Source organism: Dreissena polymorpha, chromosome 2 (genome assembly GCF_020536995.1).
Source record: "Dreissena polymorpha isolate Duluth1 chromosome 2, UMN_Dpol_1.0, whole genome shotgun sequence".
In the NCBI taxonomy this organism is placed as follows: domain Eukaryota; kingdom Metazoa; phylum Mollusca; class Bivalvia; order Myida; family Dreissenidae; genus Dreissena; species Dreissena polymorpha.
In genome coordinates this window covers 41,413,617-41,435,090 of record NC_068356.1, presented here as the reverse complement: position 1 = coordinate 41,435,090, position 21,474 = coordinate 41,413,617, and the positions used below count along the sequence as shown (strand labels likewise).

The window sequence follows — 21,474 nt, the reverse complement described above, 5'->3', positions numbered from 1 at the left end:
TAATAATAATTATATTATATATAATATCTTACACAGTAAGATGGCAATCTTAAAAAAGGCATTGAAGTAAAACTGAGTTTAACAATTGTTTTATCAGAAAATTAAAACAAGAGCACCGCATAACGGGTGCCAACGCTCGGCTGCGAAAGCTTGTCAGAATTTTTTTTTTTTTAAAGGTCACAGTGACCTTGACCTTTGACCTAGTGACCCAAAAATGGGTGTGGCGTGTAGAAGTCATCAAGGTGCATGTACATATGAAGTTTCAAAGTTGTAGGTGGAAGCACTGTGATGTTAGAGGCAAAGTTAAAGTTTTATATTAGAGGTCACAGTGACCTTGACCTTTGACCTAGTGACCCAAAAATGGGTGTGGCGTGTAGAACTCATCAAGGTGCATGTACATATGAAGTTTCCAGGTTGTAGGTGGAAGCACTGTGATGTTAGAGGCAAAGTTAAAGTTTATATTAGAGGTCACAGTGACCTTGACCTTTGACCTAGTGACCCAAAAATGGGTGTGGCATGTAGAAGTCATCAAGGTGCATGTACATATGAAGTTTCAAAGTTGTAGGTGGAAGCACTTTAATTTTAGAGCCAATGTAAAGGTTTTAGCACGACGCACGGACGGCAGACTGCGAGGAGGCTATGACAATACCTCGGGTTTTCTTCGAAAACAGCCGAGCTAAAAATTTGTCAATTAATCTTCCAATATAAATGTCCATTAAACCATGATTACTTTTGAATGTTGAGCTCTACAGAAGATGGAGTGCTTGATCTAGATGAACAACTCCCACTAGACTTCATCCATGGGCTGCTAGTGTTGGAAGCACACAATATGGGCTCCTGTTAACAAAATGTACATGTCTCATAATGCTCTTGTGAATAAAACTTCATTAATTGAGGATACGTAATCACAAGATATGCATGAATTAAATTCTTATTAATATTTAATATGTGTGTGTTTTCATTTATTGCATGCTTCACTGATATTCACATGTTTTAATAAATTTCAATTAAAATCAAGGGAAATTAACATGCAGCAACCAAATCATTTACATTTTTTAGAGTCTTTTTACATGCAGTTTTTGAAAACAGAATTGTTTGACTTAGCCTGACTGGCGATACTATAAAGGTCAGAATAAAGAGGGCTACTGTACCACGCTGATATCTGGCTGACTAAGATCTGCAGCAAGCTTTGACTTCCGTTTCTTCTTCATTTCCTGTTTCTTCAGTAGAATGTCTCTAACACCAAGTTCTGTGTCCACATCCGGACAAAATATCTGACAAATGTACAGAATATAGTTGTAAAATAGCGGTCATTAATTTATTTATAAACTTTTGACAACCATTTTAATATACACAAGGTAAATGAATAAGAATAAGCCTCATTCTGGGAAAACTGGGTCTAATGCATGTGCATAGTGTCTTCCCAGATGAGCCTGTGCAGTCTACACAGGCTAATCAGAGACGACACTTTCCGCTTTTATGGTATTTTTCTTTTAAAGGATGTCTCTTCTTAGGGACCATTCTTTACTCGGGAGGCGGAAAACGACAACGGGCGAGGCATGGTATGGTATTGCGCAAGGGGGGGTTAGAGGGTTAGGGTTTGGGTTAGTGTTAGGGGTCGGGTTAGGGTTTGGGTTAGCCTAAACCCAACCCTAACCCTAACCCGACCCCTAATCCTAACCCTTACCCTAACCCTTTTTTGGGGTTATCACCCCTGACCATGCCTCGCCTGTTGTAGTTTTCCGCCTCCCTTCTTTACTCACACGCATTAAACAAGTAATCCATGCACATACCTTGCACCAGTCTGGCATTTCATTGATGGGGAATCCTGAGTCTTTAGGAGCCTTGATCATGTCTGGACTGAACACAGGCGCATACTGTGGGAACGTGGGCAGCATCTTGTACTTCTTGAAAAACTGCAAAATATACCAATCAGGTTGGGGTAGCTTGCCATTCAATAACAATTTGAACAGAAATGTCTTTTCCAAATGTTCATTCATTAACAATTCTTAGTTTACAAGCCTTATTAGAGGCTTCTGAGCAAAACTTAACACTTTAGATCCTTATTTTACTCATTTGTAGTCCCTCAGAGAAATATATTTAATTAAAGACTTTTCTTTCCAGGTTCAAGTTTTAAAGGCTTCATTTCCAACCCTTAGATACTGATGAGCAGCAAGCAGCATAAAACCTGAACAGACTGCGAGTTACTCGCAGGCTGTTCTGGTTTTATGTTGTTTGCACATAGCTTCAAAGCACAACAGTAAAACCTCAGTCACACGCCTAGCAGCTCATACTTCAGGGGGTTAACCCTTTGCATGCTGGGAAATTTGTCGTCTGCTAAAATGTCGTCTGCTGAATTGGTAAAATAAGCATTTTCTTCATTTTTTTCAAAGAATACTATCAGAATAGCAAACAGTTTGGATCCAGATGAGATGCCACGTTCTGTGGTGTCTCATCTGGATCCAAACTGTTTGCAAAGGCCTTTAAAATTCGGTTCCCGCACTGAAAGGGTTAACATTTGAAGAAACTTGGCGGTGTTTTAATGATAACTCTATAAGTCAGGTCAAAATTTGAAAAGAAATTGCAAAATAAAAAACTGAAAAAAACAACAACTGTGGTTAGTTTTACGGCCCAATCAAGCCCAAAGGTACTATCAGCCATTGAAGAATACCTCCTGAGGTTAAAGTATGCATGAATAAACTGTCAAAAAAAAATGCATGTTGTATGTTAGCAAATAAATTAAATGCAGACAACTTCGAGTAGATTTTTTTAAACATAAATTATTGTTTATTTTTTAACGTTTGATTTTTTAACTAATTTTCAGGAATTGATGAGTGAATCTAGATTGATGAAACAATCTCAATTTAAATTTACATGATGACTCATAGTTGTAACTTGTAATTGAATATGAACAGTGCCTAATGCGGACACATCAAATGCCACCCATTTACGCACATTCAATAGGAAAACCCCTGACTTGATTGGAAGTCAAAAAGAGGAATATCCCTAACTGCACTTTATGATATTACCTGCATGTTACACCTGAGAGCCGACTTTCAGAAAATGGCAAACATTTGTGTAGATGCTATTCTTTAACACATTTATCAACAATATTGGCCAGATTTACATTGAAAATGTAAGTAGTGCAAGGAATTCCCTACTGATCGCCATTGTTGCAAGTTGCGACAAATTTTCAAAAATAGCGACACATTTTTCAACTTGGCAAATATCATTACTGAGACCATAATTGTAGTCTGTGCTAATCTGTTTCACAAGAAATCTGGTCTGGTACATTACTGAAGCATATTAAGTCATCAGATTGGTACAAATAAGACCAAAAACATGTTTTTAGATTTTATTTCTGAACTTTAAAACATTGTCTGAAATTTAACATGAATAGGGGCAGACAGTTGATATTTTAACAAATACAGATCTTGTTTGCAAGGAGGATTCCGCACTCTGCAAGTGAAGTGTTATTTTGTCATATATTTTTCCATTCCAATGAAATTGTCAACAATGCTGACATCACTTTATGAGTGGAAATAACATGTTATAAAATAGATATCTCCTATAACCGTATTAACAATTATAATGTACCATTTTAATAACGTAAATGGACTGGATTGTATGCTACTTCATTGTGACAATGATGTTTATTGACAGAAATGTGTCAATATAAATTATTATGATTAATATTATTATGGAAAAAGATTGGCTCCTACTTGTTTTCAGTGTCCGACAAATCCATTGCCCGGAGCCCGGGGGCTACCGAAATTTTTCATCGGGCTACTGAAATATTCCAGCTGACGCCCGCCGGGCTACTTTAAATCTATAAGAGTGGTAGCCCGGTTTATTGACAGACATACGTAGAATAAACACGCTGACCATGTGTTTGTACACTGTGTATTGCTTATAATCCGATAACAAAGTGCAATCAATTATCTAATCAGTCACCGATCACTTGCGGTAATGTCGTAAACAGTAACAGTGTATTTTAATCATCCAATCAGAATCAATATTTGTCTTCTGCTAATAACATAATGAGAGCCGGTTGGATAGTTGGCGCACATGATGCAACATCATTTCGCAGTTTGGAATTCTTTGTTAACCGCAACAATGAGTAATAGCGACAATGTTTTTGATGTCGTTAAATATCCAAGGACGCCGAACATTAAATAAATCAAAACAATAGCGGATTCTTCAAAACGGTAACGAAACCGAAAATGAATATCAATTACAACGGTGTGAACGCGCTTAACACCTGCTAATTAGTTTGCATAGTCAATAAATAATTGGATTAATCGACTGTAAATCAATAATACCATATATGCCCGATTTATATTCTTAAAACCAAATTATGGGTGGGTAATATAGACGATAAGAGTCATAAACACAAACGTTTGAAATTTTCTAAAGTGTCAAATGAATTTCGGCATACGGTTCTTTTTAAAGATATGATGAAATAAGCTCCCAATCAGGACCGTCGTATTGCAACATGCGTAAATCACTTGTCATGGTTTGCACGTTTTGTGTACAGCTATTTAAGGTTACCAAATTCTACATTTAATAAATGAAGTTCTTTGTCCAGATAAAACGCGCGCGAAAATGGGCGTGGGTGTATTTATTTGTAAATAAAAATTTCGTAGCGGGTACAACATTTAGATCATTTAATTTCCATTAAAAGTTTCGTTGTGAATTTCAACTAAAGTACCGGGGTATCTCGGGAATTATTTGGCATTGACATTTCCTCTTAATAAAATATAATGTAAACACACTGTATCGTTACCGTTACGCTGTATCAATTCCTTCATTATTGAAACTATTATTGTATTGTATACTGACTGCACACAAGTGTCGTAACATATGAATGCAATACGTAAATTCGGACAGTACATAAAGTCGGACACAAGTAAATAAATGAGTTAATACTCTAGATTTCTTAAAACTCGGTATTTGTTGTTAAAAAGGGCAATTGCATTGATTAACACCATACGAGTCAATCGTATTGATCATCTAAACGCTTTATTTACGTTTCCGACTTAACGTGCTGTCCGAATTTAAGTACACATACATGTGCACATACATGTAATATCTACATGTAGTATATGATTTTCTTTGGTACATTTACATTTAAGTACACGATGCCTGTACTGTAACATTAATGTACGATATTGACTGTGTACATCAGACTACTTGCTGTATTATGTAAATGTAAATGAAGAAATTAAATAAAGATGAAAACCTGCCTCTTATCATTTAGTAGGAAAAATTTATGGGCTACCGAATATTTTTATTGGTAGCCCAGTGGGCTACCTGAAAAATAAGAAATTTGTCGGACACTGTGTTTTAATCAACGAAATTTGTGGAGACAACTTTGTTTGACCCAGTAAAACCCTGTAGTTTGTGTTTATTGTAAATAATGAAGTGAAGAGTTATAACTTTTTAGGCTACAAGGTCAAATGCCTGGCAATTGTAATGAAATGTCCCTGAATGAATTATGGCATGTATCATTGTTACTGCCTCATCAGTCAGGGCTATGGTTTTGAACAATTTCTGACCAAAAAATCTTGACCAGCAACTGTTTATTTACGTAATTCAATATGACCATTACTTCACATATAAATTGAAACACTAGGAAAGTTTGTATTGTACTGGAATGGAAAATGCATACAGTAGGCGTCTTCTATAATCCTTCCTCACTCAGAGAAGCAAAGTGAAAACAGTAACTCACAGTCTGTTCAGGTTTTATGCTGTTTGCTGCTCATCAGTATCTTGGAGTTGGAAATAAAGCCTTCAAAACTTAAATCTAGCAAAGAATGGTCTTAAATATATTTTAATTTTCTAATGAACTACAAAAGCATCAAAATGCTATCTGAGTGGTGGAGGGTAAGAGAACCAGACTAGAATTAACCTAGCCTCATTAACCATCATGACTCATTTCTGTTACTAGTAAATTGGGTAGGAATAATTCTAGAGCCACCATCGCATAATGACCTTTCTGCTTGATAAACAAAAATGTTCCTTACCTTAACAGGGTTGTCCTTGGCTGCATTGGCTCGGAGGTTCTTGATGCGTATCTGGATCTGCTTGACAGACTTGGAAGGTAGCATGAACTTCTGAATGTAGAAATCTCTGTCCTTCTTCAGACTGTTGAACTGGGCCAGTCCCATCGCTAGCAAGCTGAAATATTAAGTCAGTCACTGGGAAAACTCCTTATATTGAGTTTGCAGTAAGTGTAGTCCCGGATAAGCTTGTTAAGTCCACTATCGGTAATCAGGGATGACATTTTCCGCTTCTTCCAGTTAAAGTGGAAAGTTTTGTTCCTGATTAGCCTGTGAGAACTGCATTATGTCTAGTTTTCTCGGAATGTGGCTCATTCAAAGTCATCCACAATAAATTGAAGTTATCTCATGCAGTGTAAAAATACCCAATTGAGCGCAGAAAAGTTATCTCATGTTTTGAGTTTTGCCATGAGTAACATATAGCTGGTAAACATAAACATTTACAGAATTATTTACTGATATGTTAATTTTGGATTTTATATAAGGTCAAGTTTTAAGATACTTTGTCAAACAAGAGCACCGCATAACAGGTGCCAACGCTCCGCTGCGGGTGCAGTTTTGAATAAAAGAAAGATTGTCAGAATTTTTTTATTATTTTTTTAGAGGTCACAGTGACCTTGACCTTTGACCTAGTGACCCCAAAAATGGGTGTGGCATGTAGAACTCATCAAGGTGCACCTACAAATGAAGTTTCAAAGTTGTAGGTGGAAGCACTTTGATTTTGGAGACAAATGTCAAGGTTTTAGCACGACGCGGACGGCCGACAGCAGACGGCAAGCTGGCTATGACAATACCTCGGGTTTTCTCCGAAAACAGCTGAGCTAATAAAATGACATGTTATGATTTTTCAGCAGAAATAAGTAGCTTTTCGGATTATTGATTCTTAATATCTTATTAAATATTATTATTATTAAATTCTTTAAAAGTTTAGTAATAAATTCACTACAATGTGAGTGTTTAACAGCCAAAAATTAGACCAAAAGAAACAAAACACAACTAAATACAGCCATTTTGTAATTTGAAACTTCTTCATTACTAGATCCTCGTTCTTAAAAAACTGGACTTCATCTATGTGCGTGAAGTGTCATCCCAGATTAGCCTGCGCAGTCCACAAACATTTTTCACTTTTATGGCATTTTTGTATAATGGTCATCTCTTCATCCAGTTAAGGTGGAAAGTGTCGTCCCTGATAAGCCTGTGCAGTAAAAATGGGAAGACACATTATGCACATGTATTAATCCCTGTTTTTCCAATACGATGCTCAAGTATTCTTTACTCACTTGTCTTCAGAATCCAGGAACTTGACCCTCTGCCTGTCCCGTTTGAGCTCGGCCCTCCTGAAGAGTCCGCCGGGCGGCAGCAGGTCCGGGTACAGAAAGGTCGGGTCGGCCCACATCAGGTACATCTGCCTCAGATGCAGGCGCGGCAAGCTCTGGTTATCTGGCAGCACATTAATATCATTAGGATTCTTAGTCATCTACACATGCGGAAAGTGTCGTCTCTGATAAGCCTGTGTGAACTGCACATGCTCATCTGGGATGGCACTTTACACACATGCATTAGGCCAAGTTTCCCCAGAATACAGCTCATATTAATTCAACATATGGACAGCTAAATCCCATTAGCATGATTTAGGCATCATGATCAAGATTGATCAAGATTTAAGTCCCAGCAAGGAAACCAACAAGAGCACCGCCTTGCGGGTGCATACCGCTCATCTATTTTTCTTTTTAAAGGTGAAGGGACTCTCATTTTCAATCACAAAGAAAGGAGGGGTGGAGTGAAGAGGGGTGTATAGTGTGGGGGTGTGGTGGTCATTTGCAAGACGATCTTAAAAAAAAAAAAAAAAAAATGGGGGGGGGGATTTGGGTGGGGGGAGGGGGGGAGTGGGGGGGGATTCTTGGGTGTGATGGTTGGACGGTATTTCAAACATAAAATAATAAAAATAAATATTTGTGTTTTTTAACCGTTTCCAAAAAATAAATTGGGGGGTGGGGGGGTATAGTGTGAGGGTGTGGTGGTCATTTGTGAGATGATCTTTAAAAAAAATAAAAAATAGGGGGGGATTCGGGGGGGGGGGGGGGGAGGGCACGGGGGATGGTTTGGGTGGAGTCTATTGTAGTGTGTCAGGTAAGAGTAGTTTTGTCAAAGTATCAATCAAATGTAATCATAAATAAAGAAGTTATGGCAATTTTAGCAAAATTTAATAATTTGACCTTGAGAGTCAAGGTCATTCAAAGGTCAAGGTTAAATTCAACTTGCCAGGTAAAGTAACCTCATGATAGCATGAAAGTATTTGAAGTTTGAAAGCAATAGCCTTGATACTTAAGAAGTAAAGTGGATCGAAACACAAAATTTAACCATATATTCAAAGTTACTAAGTCAAAAAAGGGCCATAATTCCGTAAAAATGACAACCAGAGTTATGCAACTTGTCCTTTAACTGTACCCTTATGATAGTTTGCGAGTGTTCCAAGTATGAAAGCAATATCTATGATACTTTGGGGGTAAAGTGGACCAAAACACAAAACTTAACCAAATGTTCAATTTTCTAAGTATAAAGGGCCCATAATTCCGTCCAAATGCCAGTCAGAGTTACATAACTTTGCCTGCACAGTCCCCTTATGATAGTTAATAAGTGTTGCAAGTATGAAAGCAATAGCTTTGATACTGTAGGAATAAAGTGGACCTAAACACAAAACTTAACCAAATTTTCAATTTTCTAAGTATAAAAAGGGCACATAATTCTGTCCAAATGCCAGTCAGAGTTACATTACTTTGCCTGCACAGTCCCCTTATGATAGTTAGTAAGTGTTGCAAGTATGAAAGCAATAGCTTTGATACTTACGGAATAAAATGGACCTAAACACAAAACTTAACCAAATTTTTCAATTTTCTAAGTATAAAAAGGGCACATAATTCTGTCAAACTGCACGCCAGAGTTATCTAACTTTGCCTGCCCAGTCCCCTCATGATAGTAAGTAAGTGTACCAAGTTTGAATGCAATAGCATTGATACTTTCTGAGAAAAGTGGACCTAAACGCAAAACTTAACCAAAATTTTCAATTTTCTAAGTATAAAAAGGGCACATAATTCTGTCAAAATGCACACCAGAGTTATCTAACTTTGCCTGCCCAGTCCTCTCATGATAGTAAGTAAGTGTACCAAGTTTGAATGCAATAGCATTGATACTTTCTGAGAAAAGTGGACCTAAACGCAAAACTTAACTGGACGCCAACGCCTACGCCAAGGTGATGACAATAGCTCATAATTTTTTTTCAAAAAAAAGATGAGCTAAAAATGACATATTAACAATTAAAAGACAATAACTCCCTGAAAAACCACTGGACAATCAATATGATGGGATAATGCAAATGTCCACTCTGTAGGTATACTGCATCTAAAGTTTAATCCAATTCCAACTATTACTGTCTGAAATCTTGAGCAAAAATTAATTAACATAATACTAATCAAAGGGCAGTGTAAATCAATAAAAATGTAAGACCAACAGCAATATTTTGTCATCAATTACAATGATGTACCTGTGCAAGTTATTTTCCTGACATCTGCCAATAGGTGTCAAAATACTCACAAACATTTGTTTCCAATTTATCCACACACAAAAATTATGATGCTGCAACAACAAACAGATTATGAAACTGTTGCCAAGATAAAAATGTATGACATTATTTTGAACACATTTTGATGACATCATAATACACAAACGTATAACTTTTTTGCATTGTTTTGTTTCTCGCTTGTACTAAAGCATCAAATCATATGAAAATGTTTTGCTTTCAATAAATGATTAAACATAGCCAGGGTCACTGGTAACAGAAAAACTATATTTTCAATAACAACTCATGAAATAAAATACAAAAGTACCCCAAAATCAACAAATATCCTCTATGTACACAAGACAAGAATATCAATATTTAATATCTCAAAACTACAATATAGTTCATATCATCCTTGTTTTGGAAAAACTGGGCTTAATGCAAGTGCGTAAATTGTTGTCCCAGAATTATTTGCTAATCTGGGACGACATTTTTACGGCTAAACTGGATATTTGTCAAACAAATAATTACATAAAAGCCGAAAGTGTTGTCCCGGATTAGCCTGTGCAGACTGCACAGGCTAATCTGGGATTACACTTTACCTACATGCATTTCGCCCAGTTTTCCCAGAATGAGGCCATATAAGGGAACCTACCATATGTGAATACTGCCGAGTCAATCCTTTGCTGGTCCAACTGTGGCAGCGGTATGCTCTCGAACCTGTTGATCACTGCGATGGCTGAGTCCAGGTTGCATGCCCTGAAGGCTGTCTGACCTCTATACAAGGCCTCCGAGCGGCCCGCGAAGTCACTCAGCTCAAACTGCAAGATACACAGAGAATACTTAGATCTGAGATCTGGAGCGAACACGAAAAGTAACATTATAATTATCAAAAGGCAATAACTCCCTGAATTCAAATTTGACCTTAATGACCTTACACAGATGTGCATGTCCAACCTAAAGGGATGCTGCATATCAAGTTTCATCAAATTTGGATCGTATTTCTGTGCGGAAACCAAAAGTGTGACAGACGAAAGAACGAAAGAACAGAAAAATTCTCAATTCCGACCAATACAAAGACAACAAGCAAATTTGTTGAAATGACATCCCCCGCAAAATAAATGCTTAGGTAAATGTTTGAAAGACTGACGGACTGACAGATGGTCTTTGGCAGGGGATAATGAAATCAAAAGAATTTGGACGGACCAACAAAGCAGCTACCATATGCTACCCACTTTTGGAGAGCAATAAAAAAAACAAGATAAAAATCAAATGACATCTTACATATTAACAAGATGACATATTATTTATACTTATCATTTAGAGATGATATAAACATATGGCTGTGTGAGACATGGGTCACAAATCCTCTAAGGTTTCATAAACCTTAAAAGTAGATGGAGGTATTCGAAAGGTTGGAGGGAAATATGTTTATTTTTACTAAAACTTTCAAACAGAGCTTATTTTTACTAAAACTTCAAACAATAAGGGGGCGCTTTTACTTGCCTCCAAGGTCTTGATTAAACCTGCACGTGTACTGAAAATCTTTGTCTCTAAATGTATTTAAATGTAATATATAAATCTAATAAACAGTCAATTAAACCACTTAAGGTTTCAATGTTCCCTGATCTGGTGCCCTATCGTACTCAGCCTACAAAGTCTTTGTAGCCACATCTTAACAGAGACCACCGAAGGACCACAGTAGACACACTACACCAAACCAGTTCCATAAAACACAAACCTTATGTTCATACATTTACTCACAGTGTTTGTATCAGACACCTGTACTACATGCCATATATTTGTGTGTTGGCTCTGTGTACACTCACCAGGTAGGTCTTTGCCTCTTTGCCAATGGGCTGGTGTTCCTCTATGCTGTTCTGAGTCATCACATACATCTGGGCAAGTAACTGGACATGCTTTATGCAAGAAACAAGAAAACAGTATGACTTCATGTATTGTACGACAATAGTGTGCGCATGTTTTAAACAATTTACCTCATTGTAAGCAGCTTCTAAACCAAGTGTGAGGATTCCACAACACCACTTGTACGCTCATCATAAAAAACTTGTTTACCCTTTAAGACAGCTTCTAGAGAACATGTTAGGATTGTCACAATAAGTGATTAACTATTTATATTCTTGCAACACAAAAGGAATTGATTTTTGGTACACTTATCAGGGTGGCTTATACAGTAGTTTTTTGTTTTGCTGTTGTCAACAGTATTTCACTGATAAAACCGCTGTCAGCCAGTAACTGACAAGTGCCCTTCTTACATCAAGGTAACAGGAGAATGGCCGTTAACAGGATGTCATGACTTATATAAACACATATACAAAACACTACACTTCAATTTTTTTTTGCAATATAGTGTCAATAATAGAAATTCAAATGACTTATTTTTTTAACAGGCAACAACAAAATCTTTTTGTTTAATAAGAAGAATGCTTACAGTTTTGGAACTAACAAATGGTGGGCTGTCATATATTACAAGTGTTACAACTTTTGACAACTGTAATCTGATAATGGTCAAACATCACTGGAACTGGTAACCACAAAATATTTCGAACAGCAAGTTGTGCAATATCGCATTTCAATGCAATCCTTTTGACAGTTTCTTCTGCAATTTCAGACTGGCTGGTGATTTTTCGCCACATCAGATCTATCAAATCTTCTTTTGATTATTCTTATGTGATCATCAATTTCGTGCAAATGCTCACAAATTGAATGGCCTACAGTTAATCCCTGTTTTATTTATGAAACCTCCATCCAATGCATGCACTAGTAAGTGATTACCTTTCTCATTTGATCATTAATCTGCAGGCGCTCATTGTCCCCAATTTCCAGTATCAAGGACTGATGGCTTTCAATGGTACTCTCCACCCTATTCAGCAGAGAAAAATCATGTTAGATTACCATGTCCAGTTGCATACAATTGCTCGAACATGTAATGGCCAATTGAATAAAAAGATAATTAATCTAAGATAATAAAAAATAAACACTGTAAGCAAGATCATCAAACTCACACTTCATCTGTAAGTCAGGTAAGTAGACTCACATACCAAAAATATGTGCAATATCTGAAAGTGTTGCGTAAAAACCCTCCAGAAAACAATGATTTAACATAACATTTCTAAGTCCAATGCTGATAACTTCACCAAAAATCAATGGACCAAAACAATTCACACTTCATCTTAAGTCATGTAAGTAGACTCACACATTAAATATAAGGTCAATATATGACAGTGTCTTAGAAAAAAGTAAAAAAGTTTGGAAAATGGTATGCCAGACGAACAGACAGTCCTACTGCTATATGCAAACCCTACCGGGCATAAAATATCATAATTTTTAAAATAAAAGGAAATGTTATATAAAGAATTTTATTTGGCAATGAGGCTAAAATTAAAATTAAGTTTGTTTGCCCTTAACCGACCTACCCACTTTTTACCCCCCCCCCCCCCCGCCCAAAAATATGTATTGCGATTTCTGAAAGTGTATTTTTTTTATTTTCGTATTTTTCGCCGATCATAAAAGAGCCGACTGCAATATTTATTTGTGCGCGTTTTATCCCTGTCCATTCTTATCGCCCCTGACAGATCTAGGTGGCTTCGATAGTTGGAATTTCATATGCTGATTGAGCTTGTCGAGTCGTCGCCGAATGACAACTGACTTACGTTTTGGTTTGGGAATGTTGTCGAATATATACGATTTTACGTTGCTATCAAGTATCTATCTATATATTGCGGAAGATACTGATGTATCCCGCTTGAGCACGCATGTTTTTACACACGTCCAAGATGGCCGCAAGCAGATGAGAAATTGTGATGAACGGCGGATTGATAAATAACATTCAAGTTAACAACCGATATCATATGTTTAATAGGATATAATTTAATGAGTGTGTCAATTAACGCAAAATACTACGGTTGAGATATAAAAAAAACACAACATAAATCTGCACAGTGAATGTGCATCACGGAAACGAGAGACAAACATGTTTTAAATTATATGCTAGTGGATCTATGTATACTCAGATTCATACCCATATTATGCTTTATTATGTTTGTCAAGCTGTACAGTTTACTGAAGTAGGTTGTCAAGTGCATGATATTAAAAGGTAAACAAATTAAATATATTATTTTAACTCTATTTAATACATCATTAAGTTTTGTGATTAACAAAACAAGAACACTTAAGCCTGTTCATTAATATTTGTTATTGTTTTCCCCATATGATATTTAATTTAAAAATACTGAATTTAATTAATACTCTTAAAGAGGTTATGATTAAAATAAATGGTGTATTTAAGAATCTATAGATTATTGCAAGTTTAATATGCATGAGGAGGGATATTAACTAAACATTGTCTTCATTGTAAGAAGACATTAAAGCAGCACTTTATAATATAAAAATGCTGTCAAACATGAACTTAAAAGCAATTTTAATTCTGTTACGTATAATCATATTTATAATGCTTAATGTTTCCCAATTTCATGGTTTATCACGCTTTTTTTACCAATTTCATGGTTAATCGCGCTAATTTTCCCAATTCAAACGGCACAGGCTGTAAGAAATAAAAGCGAAAAAAATTCACAATTATATGCAAGAAAACAGCAAACAAGATATGGTTAAGGTACATGTACATAGGGCTTCGTACACTGCAACAGTGCTGTAATAACAGTGTTTTAAATATTCATAGACTATAAGGGTATTAAAAATAAAATTTCTCAAATAAAATAAAATAATTTTCCTACCTACCTACCCACCTGTAAAATCTAGGGTTGGTAAAGGGCAAACCAACAATATTTTAAGTGTGGCCTGACAAGTTAACATTTTAATGAATACCATTGCTGCTTTTTCTTTGAACATTTCTCCCTAGAGTTACATTATTCTTAATTTTTGACTAGCAGAATAGTAAATTATTCCTCAGATTGCAACATTATAGGAATTTATGTAATTAAACTTTCTTCAAATATGATATTTGTTTGTTTGGGTTTGTCACCGTTTTCAAAAGCAGTATTTAGGCAGGTTAATCAGTAGTTAATGCACATTCCAATGTCTACTTAACTAGCTAACCTAAGAAAAGGTTCAATCATTGTTTGTATGCTAGTATTGACATGTAAACATGTTCATTTTTCTTTCTTTTTTCATTTCCGGTGAAACATGAACCATGGCAATTAAAAATCTATTAAAAAACCATACATGTATAAACAACTCACAGAATCTTGTCTGACTGGACCTTGATGTTCCTCTTGTATTCCTCGTTGTTCAGGGGATCATTGTCACCCAGACTTGAATACAACTCATCAAGGAGCAGAGTCACTTCCTTCTCTAAAATATATGTTTCACTTTGTGGTTTTTTTAATTTTTGAAACATACATGTAACAATACCATAAATAAAATGTACACTTTTATTGAATTACACGAGAAAACAAAGACATTGTCACAAAGTCAGACCCATCAGGAAAAAAATGAGGTTAAGATAGACTATGTCATAATTAATATATCTTAATTTTTTTCTGTGATCTTAATATTTGACCTTGACCTTTGACCTTAGGACATGGTTATAGTGCGCTCCACTAGGTGTGCTTGAAACAAATGAAAAATAATTCCAAAATCTGTAATTTGTTCATGACTATATTTTGATCTTTGAAACAGATTTCATACCTTGACCTAAGTACTTTTGACCTTCATGTGTGCAACACTCAGTCTTGTCATTATGATTGTCTTTGCCAAGTTATTTGAAATTCTATCTATGTTGGACAACATTATGCTCCTGACAAAAAGTCAAGTACAAATTCCTTTAAAATGAATATTGACCTTGAACTGTGTTGTTGACCTAAAATCTAGGGACCTGGTTCTTGCGCGTGACATTCCGTTTCATTATGATTATAACTTATCATGTCAAGTTATATGAAAATCCATATATGATAATGATAAGTAAATTGTAATAGGTGACATTTTATAAAAAATGAACACCTCACTTACTGGAGACTTTGACTGCTTTATCGTCCCTGAAATCCTCGAGATCGTAGTCCTCTTTTTCCTCCAGGAAGTTATACTCTGGGTCCTCCTCCTCCTCATCCTCTCCACACGAGGCCAGCAGTGTGCAAGTCAGGGTCGCTATAGAAGGATATAGTGGGGGTCTTTATCATAGTGCTATCAAACGTTGTACATATGAAGTAAGCATGGCTACAGAAGGAAAAAGCGGGTGTCTTCATCACATTAAAACATTTTAGATATGAAACCCATTCTGATAAAAATCTCTTTATCTTCGTACTATTAAACGTTGTATATATGAAAACACATTCTGTGAAAACTGGGCTTACTTCATGTGCCTAAAGTGTTGTCCAAGATAACCCTAAGCTTTCAACACACGCTAATCAGAAAAATCACTTTCGGCCAAAACAGCTTTTTGTTTAGAAGAGATTTCTTTTAAACAAAAAAATCCACATAAGCAGACAGTGTAGTCCCTGTAGTGCACACTGCACAGAACAAGGCTCATATATCTGTCTATACTCACTCTTTTGTGTTTGTTTCCCCTAAAAACTTGTCTTCAAGTTTTGCTTAAGTTGTCATATACTTGACCAACAAAAGGGAAATCGTAAACAAAGAAATATAAGTCAGGGATTGGTGATGTAATTAATGTGTACACTGTAACTTCAATATAACACTGTTGATGGGGTCAAAGCAACAAGACAGCATTATAAACAGATTCGCATTATAAGTTCTGAGTTCATTCAATGATTGCAAGGCTGTGTTGTCATTAACCAATACAGGCATATAAACCCTACCGCATCAAATAATGTATACAAACCGCTTTTTTACTGTGCATATACATCCCGTATCCTATTCTGACCATTTATGACGATAAATGTATTTAATAAGAATTTCATAAACACAAACATATGCTATTTTGCAGACGTGTAAATGTACAGACCAGTGAGTTTAAATTAAGATTGAATGCAATAGGATACTATGCTATGTTTTATTGCATCAGTCATGCTCAGTCATGCAAAAAACGTGCTTCCCGGGGACTTCCTAAAAATTAAGCAAAAATGAAAGTGAATTTCTGTCAATATTTACCCTGCGTTTGGATCAAACTAATCATCTTGATCACTTATTTAATTTCTCTTTGCCTGTTACGTTTTCAATTGCATTTTAGCAGACAGCATTTAAATTCATATTTTCAACAAATAACAATTAAAGTCACACACCTTATTTGGTATTAAATTTGAGTATAATTGAGAAACATATTTTATCCATGCCAATTAGAATATATGTGGTCGTTACAAGGTAGAAATCCGTCTTTGTTACGCTTGAAAACTTACAAATAATCGCGTTTGTCGAAATGGACGTTTATGTGTCAAAATTCTACTTTCAGTTTTAAAAGCAGTACCGTTTGACAAATAATAAATTACTTGCTAACTAGGCTATAGATTTAATTTTATTTATGCCAATTAGAATATATCTGATGGTTACAAGATAGAAATTCGTCTTTTTGCGCTGTAAAACTTAAAAATAATCGCGTTTGTCGAAATGGACGTATAGATATAGAAATCCTACTTTCGGTTTTAAAATAAAAAAAACAACTACTTGCTAACTAGGCTACAGATTTAATTTATTTTATCTATGCCAATTAAAATATATCTGGTGGTTACAAGGTAGAAATCCGTCTATTTTGCGCTTTAAAACTTAAAATAATCGCGTTTGTCAAAATGGACGTTAACGTATAGAAATCCTACTTTCGGTTTTAAATTCTAAAAAAATGATAAATTACTTGCTAACTAGGCTATAGATTTAATGACAATTTTGCACACTTTCAAATTGCATCTATATGTATTGATTAAACTGTATTTCATTTCAAGGTGTGTGTCTTTAAGTGAAAAGTGTATCGTAAAACTTGTCAAAGCTGTCAATTCTGCAAAAGATCGATAGTATATATATAGTAACAGCAAAAGATCGTGAAACACATGCTATTTTCACGCCTGTATTGCATCAAACTATAGATAATCACACTTAAACTGTCAATTTCACCAATAATGGTTAGTCTCTCATCTATTATATTTGAGTTATTATTCAATCAGCACATCAGACGCCGCCATATTTGAATTTCAAGAAAACGCTCTAGACCGAAAATGGAAGGTGCGGAAAAAACGGGAGCTAAGACCCACCCGTGTTATATTGCATTCATCGTTATAAAGGAGCGCGTTGTATTGGACTTACAGTGTATAACATACACTTTGTTACCTCTGAAATCAGTTCGAAAGTTGAAAAGGACATTTATTTTCAACATACTTTACTCTTTGTATGTGCATATGTATTAAAACCATAAGTGTTATTGCATGTACAATTTTATTTTAAGATGAATAGCATCATATTCTTATCAGTTAAAGGCTTCAATAGTTACACGCAACTTAATGCATTTGCATAAAGCGTCGTCCGAGATTAGCTTGTAAATGTAATTTTTATTTCAAGGAAGTTTCTTCTTAACAATAATCGAGTCTAGCCCTTTGCATGCTGGGAAATTTGTCGTCTGCTAAAATGTTGTCAGCTAAATTTCAAAAATTAGCATTTTCTTCGATTTTTTTCAAAGAATACTATCAGAATAGTAAACAGTTTGGATCCAGATGAGACCCCACGTTCTATGGCGTCTCATCTGGATCCAAACTGTTTGCAAAGGCCTTTAAAATCTGGTTCCAGCGCTGAAAGGGTTAGGCCTGCAACCTACTGTCAGGCTGTAGCTTGATGAAGTCTGTAAGGAACTCCCTCCACTCATGGTCGTCACATGACGTGTCATACAGGTCTTCTGAAATATCAGGTGCCACAAAGTTCGCCTCAAGGTCAAAGATGGACTGGTCCTTCAGGGGATACTTGGAACGCGTCCTTGATGCAATGATCTCCTCAGACTCCTGACAAACAGATTAAAACAAATAAAACAAGAGATTGCCAAGCAATATGGTCCCCTACCGGTAAAACTCCACCATTGTCAGTAAAAAAAATTATTTGTTGCCATAGCAACCATAATTCTTAATGTCGGAACAAAATGAATTGACATGCATAATCTCCATATTGCCATCTGTCCATGTTTCAAGTTTCATGAAAAAATATGAAGAACTTTTAAAGTTATCGCAGGATCCAGAAAAGTGTGACGGACTGACAGACAGACAGACTGACAGACAGAGTGCAAACCATAGGTTCCCTCCAGTTTCATCGGTAGGGGACAACAAGCAAATTTGTTAAATTGATATCCACTACCAAATAAGACTTGTTTATGGATGGGTGTAAATACCTGCTTTAAAATTATAATGGTACACAGTACAAAGTGATTCAGGGATATTGATTGCCTTGATGACAAAGCTCTTGTCATCCCCCACAAAAGGCGGAGGGATATAGAATTGGTGTTGTCTTTCAGTCCATCCATCCGTCTGTCACAAACTTTTTAAAGCTATTTTGACAAACATTAAATGGACCTCGTTCTGAGAAAACAGGGCTTAATGCATGTCTTTTTAGAGTCGTCTCTGATTAGCCTGTGCAGACCACACTTGCTCATTTGGAACCACAATTTACTCACATGCATTTAACCCAATGTTTCCACGAGGTTCATATTTAAGTTCTTACTACATACCCTCTGCAAAGAGTCCCGGTATTTTTGGCCCAGCACACTGTGCTTATGGTGTGATTTTGGAACGTTACTCAACAATGGTGGGCCCATAGGACTTAAAAGACTCTGGAAACGAAGAATACAACTGACATTTACAAACACCAGGCATACAGACTGTATATTTGTGTCAAGAAAAGTTGGTAAAACATTCTTTACTTATGTCTATATTGTCAAAATATATTTCAGAGCAATGAGTGAGATCATTACTTTAATCAAAAAGGTTACTTAGCTTTAACAAGAGGCCCATGAGGGCCTGAATCGCTCTACTGGCTGGAATCAATAGGGCTCAAGCCCTTGATAGTATGAAAAATCTGAGTAAGTTTTAAATAAACAGACCCAAAATGGGAAATTTATCGCATAAACAAGAAGAAACGTAAAATTTAAACTTCAAATGGCTCCTTTTCAACAATAAGTTGGACAAATTTTCTTCACTCTCAATGGGGTTCTGGCCCTTGATGATATAAAACATCTGTTGAAGTTTCAAAAGGATAGAACTTTATATGTGTTTGTCGGAAACACTATGTCCCCTTCTGCGCCGCTTTGAATTAATTTTTTTAGAGAGAACTACTTGAATAAGAGAGCAGACAACATGCTGAATGTTTAAAACGCATCAAGTGACCCCGTGACCTAGTTTTTGACCCGGCAAGGCCAATGTTCGAACTTGGCCTAGACATCATGTAGATACAACTTCTGACCAAGTTTGGTGAAGATCGGATGAAAACTACTTGAATTAGAGAGCGGACACTTAATACAGACCGACAGACAGACAGACCGACCGTCAAGTTCACTCCTATATACCCCCCTAAACTTTGTTTGTGGGGGTATAATGAAACCCTTACCTGATGAGGATAAAATGAGCCATGTTCTGAGAAAATTGAGCTTAATGCATAACAAGAGGGCCTGAAAGGTCCAAAGTCGCTTACCTGAGATTCAAAGGAACTGACCTGTTCTGTGCAGCCCAAGATGTCATTAGAACAAAATGTTCTTACCAACTTTCATGACTAGTAAACACCCTGGCAGCCACGTTTTTCAACAGACCAGAAAGATTTTCATTCACATCCAAGATATCATTTAAACAAATAATTACTGACAAAGTTTCATGAAGATTCATAAGTCAATATAAGGAAAAATGCCCCGCCCACTGGTGGCCATGTTTTTCAAGCAACTGGAACCAACTTGTCCAAAATATCATTGGGACAAATCTTCAGACAAAGTTTCATGATGATCATACAATAAATATGGCTTCTAGAGTGCTAACAGGGTTTTACTAAAGCCATATAAGGAAAAATGCCACGCCCCCTTGGCAGCCATGTTTTTCCATCAACCAGAACCATTTTCAAACTCATCCAAGATATCATTGGGACAAATCATCTGACCAAGTTTCATGATGATCCGACAATAAATGTGGCCTCTAGAGTGTTAGCAAGGTTTTACTAAAGCATGATATATAGCCATATTAGGAAAAATGCATCACCCCCTGGTGGCCATGTTTTTTAAGCAACCGAAACCATTTTCGAACTCATCCAAGATATCATTAGGACAAATCTTCTGACCAAGTTTCATGAAGACAGGAAAATAAATTTGGCCTCTAGAGTGTTAACAAGGTTTTACTATAGCCATATAAGGAAAAAATTCCCCGCCCCCTGGCAGCCATGATTTTCAACCAACCAGCATCAATTTTTGAACTGGTCAACGATATTTTTGGGACGAATCTTCTGACCAAGTTTCATGAAGATCGGACAATAAATGTGGCCTCTAGAGTGTTCAGAAGGTTTTACTATAGCCATAAATAGCCATATAAGGAAAAATGCCCCGCCCCTTGGCAGCCATGTTTTTCAAGCAAACGTAACCATTTTCGAACTCATCCAAGATATCATTGAGATAAATCTTCTGACCAAATTTCATGAAGATTGGACAATAAATGTGGCCTCAAGAGTGTTAACAAGGTTTTACTATAGACATATTAGGAAAACTGCCTCACCCCCTGGTGGCCATGTTTTTTCACCGATCTGGACCATTTTCGAACTTGTCCGTGATATCAATGAAACCAATGTTTTGACCAAGTTTCATGATGATTGGGCAAAAATTGTGACTACTAGAGTGTTCACAAGGTTTCTCTATAGCCATATAATGAATACTGCCAAGCCCCCTGGCGGCCATGTTTTTCAACGGACCGGATCCATTTTTTAACT

The 21,474-nt window shown here is 36.2% G+C and overlaps 1 protein-coding gene across 1 annotated transcript in view; it reads right to left on the bottom strand.

Annotated features, from left to right (window-relative positions):
• The window catches only part of LOC127866736 (uncharacterized), a 64,035-nt gene that overhangs the window by 27,116 nt on the left and 15,445 nt on the right, over positions 1–21,474 (bottom strand). Inside the window, exons 8-19 of the mRNA XM_052407497.1 lie at positions 19,247–19,348; positions 18,350–18,530; positions 15,607–15,741; positions 14,838–14,949; positions 12,415–12,502; positions 11,448–11,537; positions 10,274–10,439; positions 7,343–7,502; positions 6,027–6,180; positions 1,794–1,916; positions 1,152–1,274; positions 731–837 (exon numbers count right to left, since the gene is read on the bottom strand). Coding sequence (XP_052263457.1) covers positions 731–837; positions 1,152–1,274; positions 1,794–1,916; positions 6,027–6,180; positions 7,343–7,502; positions 10,274–10,439; positions 11,448–11,537; positions 12,415–12,502; positions 14,838–14,949; positions 15,607–15,741; positions 18,350–18,530; positions 19,247–19,348 — 1,541 coding nt within the window. The remainder of the gene's footprint in view (positions 1–730; positions 838–1,151; positions 1,275–1,793; positions 1,917–6,026; positions 6,181–7,342; positions 7,503–10,273; positions 10,440–11,447; positions 11,538–12,414; positions 12,503–14,837; positions 14,950–15,606; positions 15,742–18,349; positions 18,531–19,246; positions 19,349–21,474) is intronic.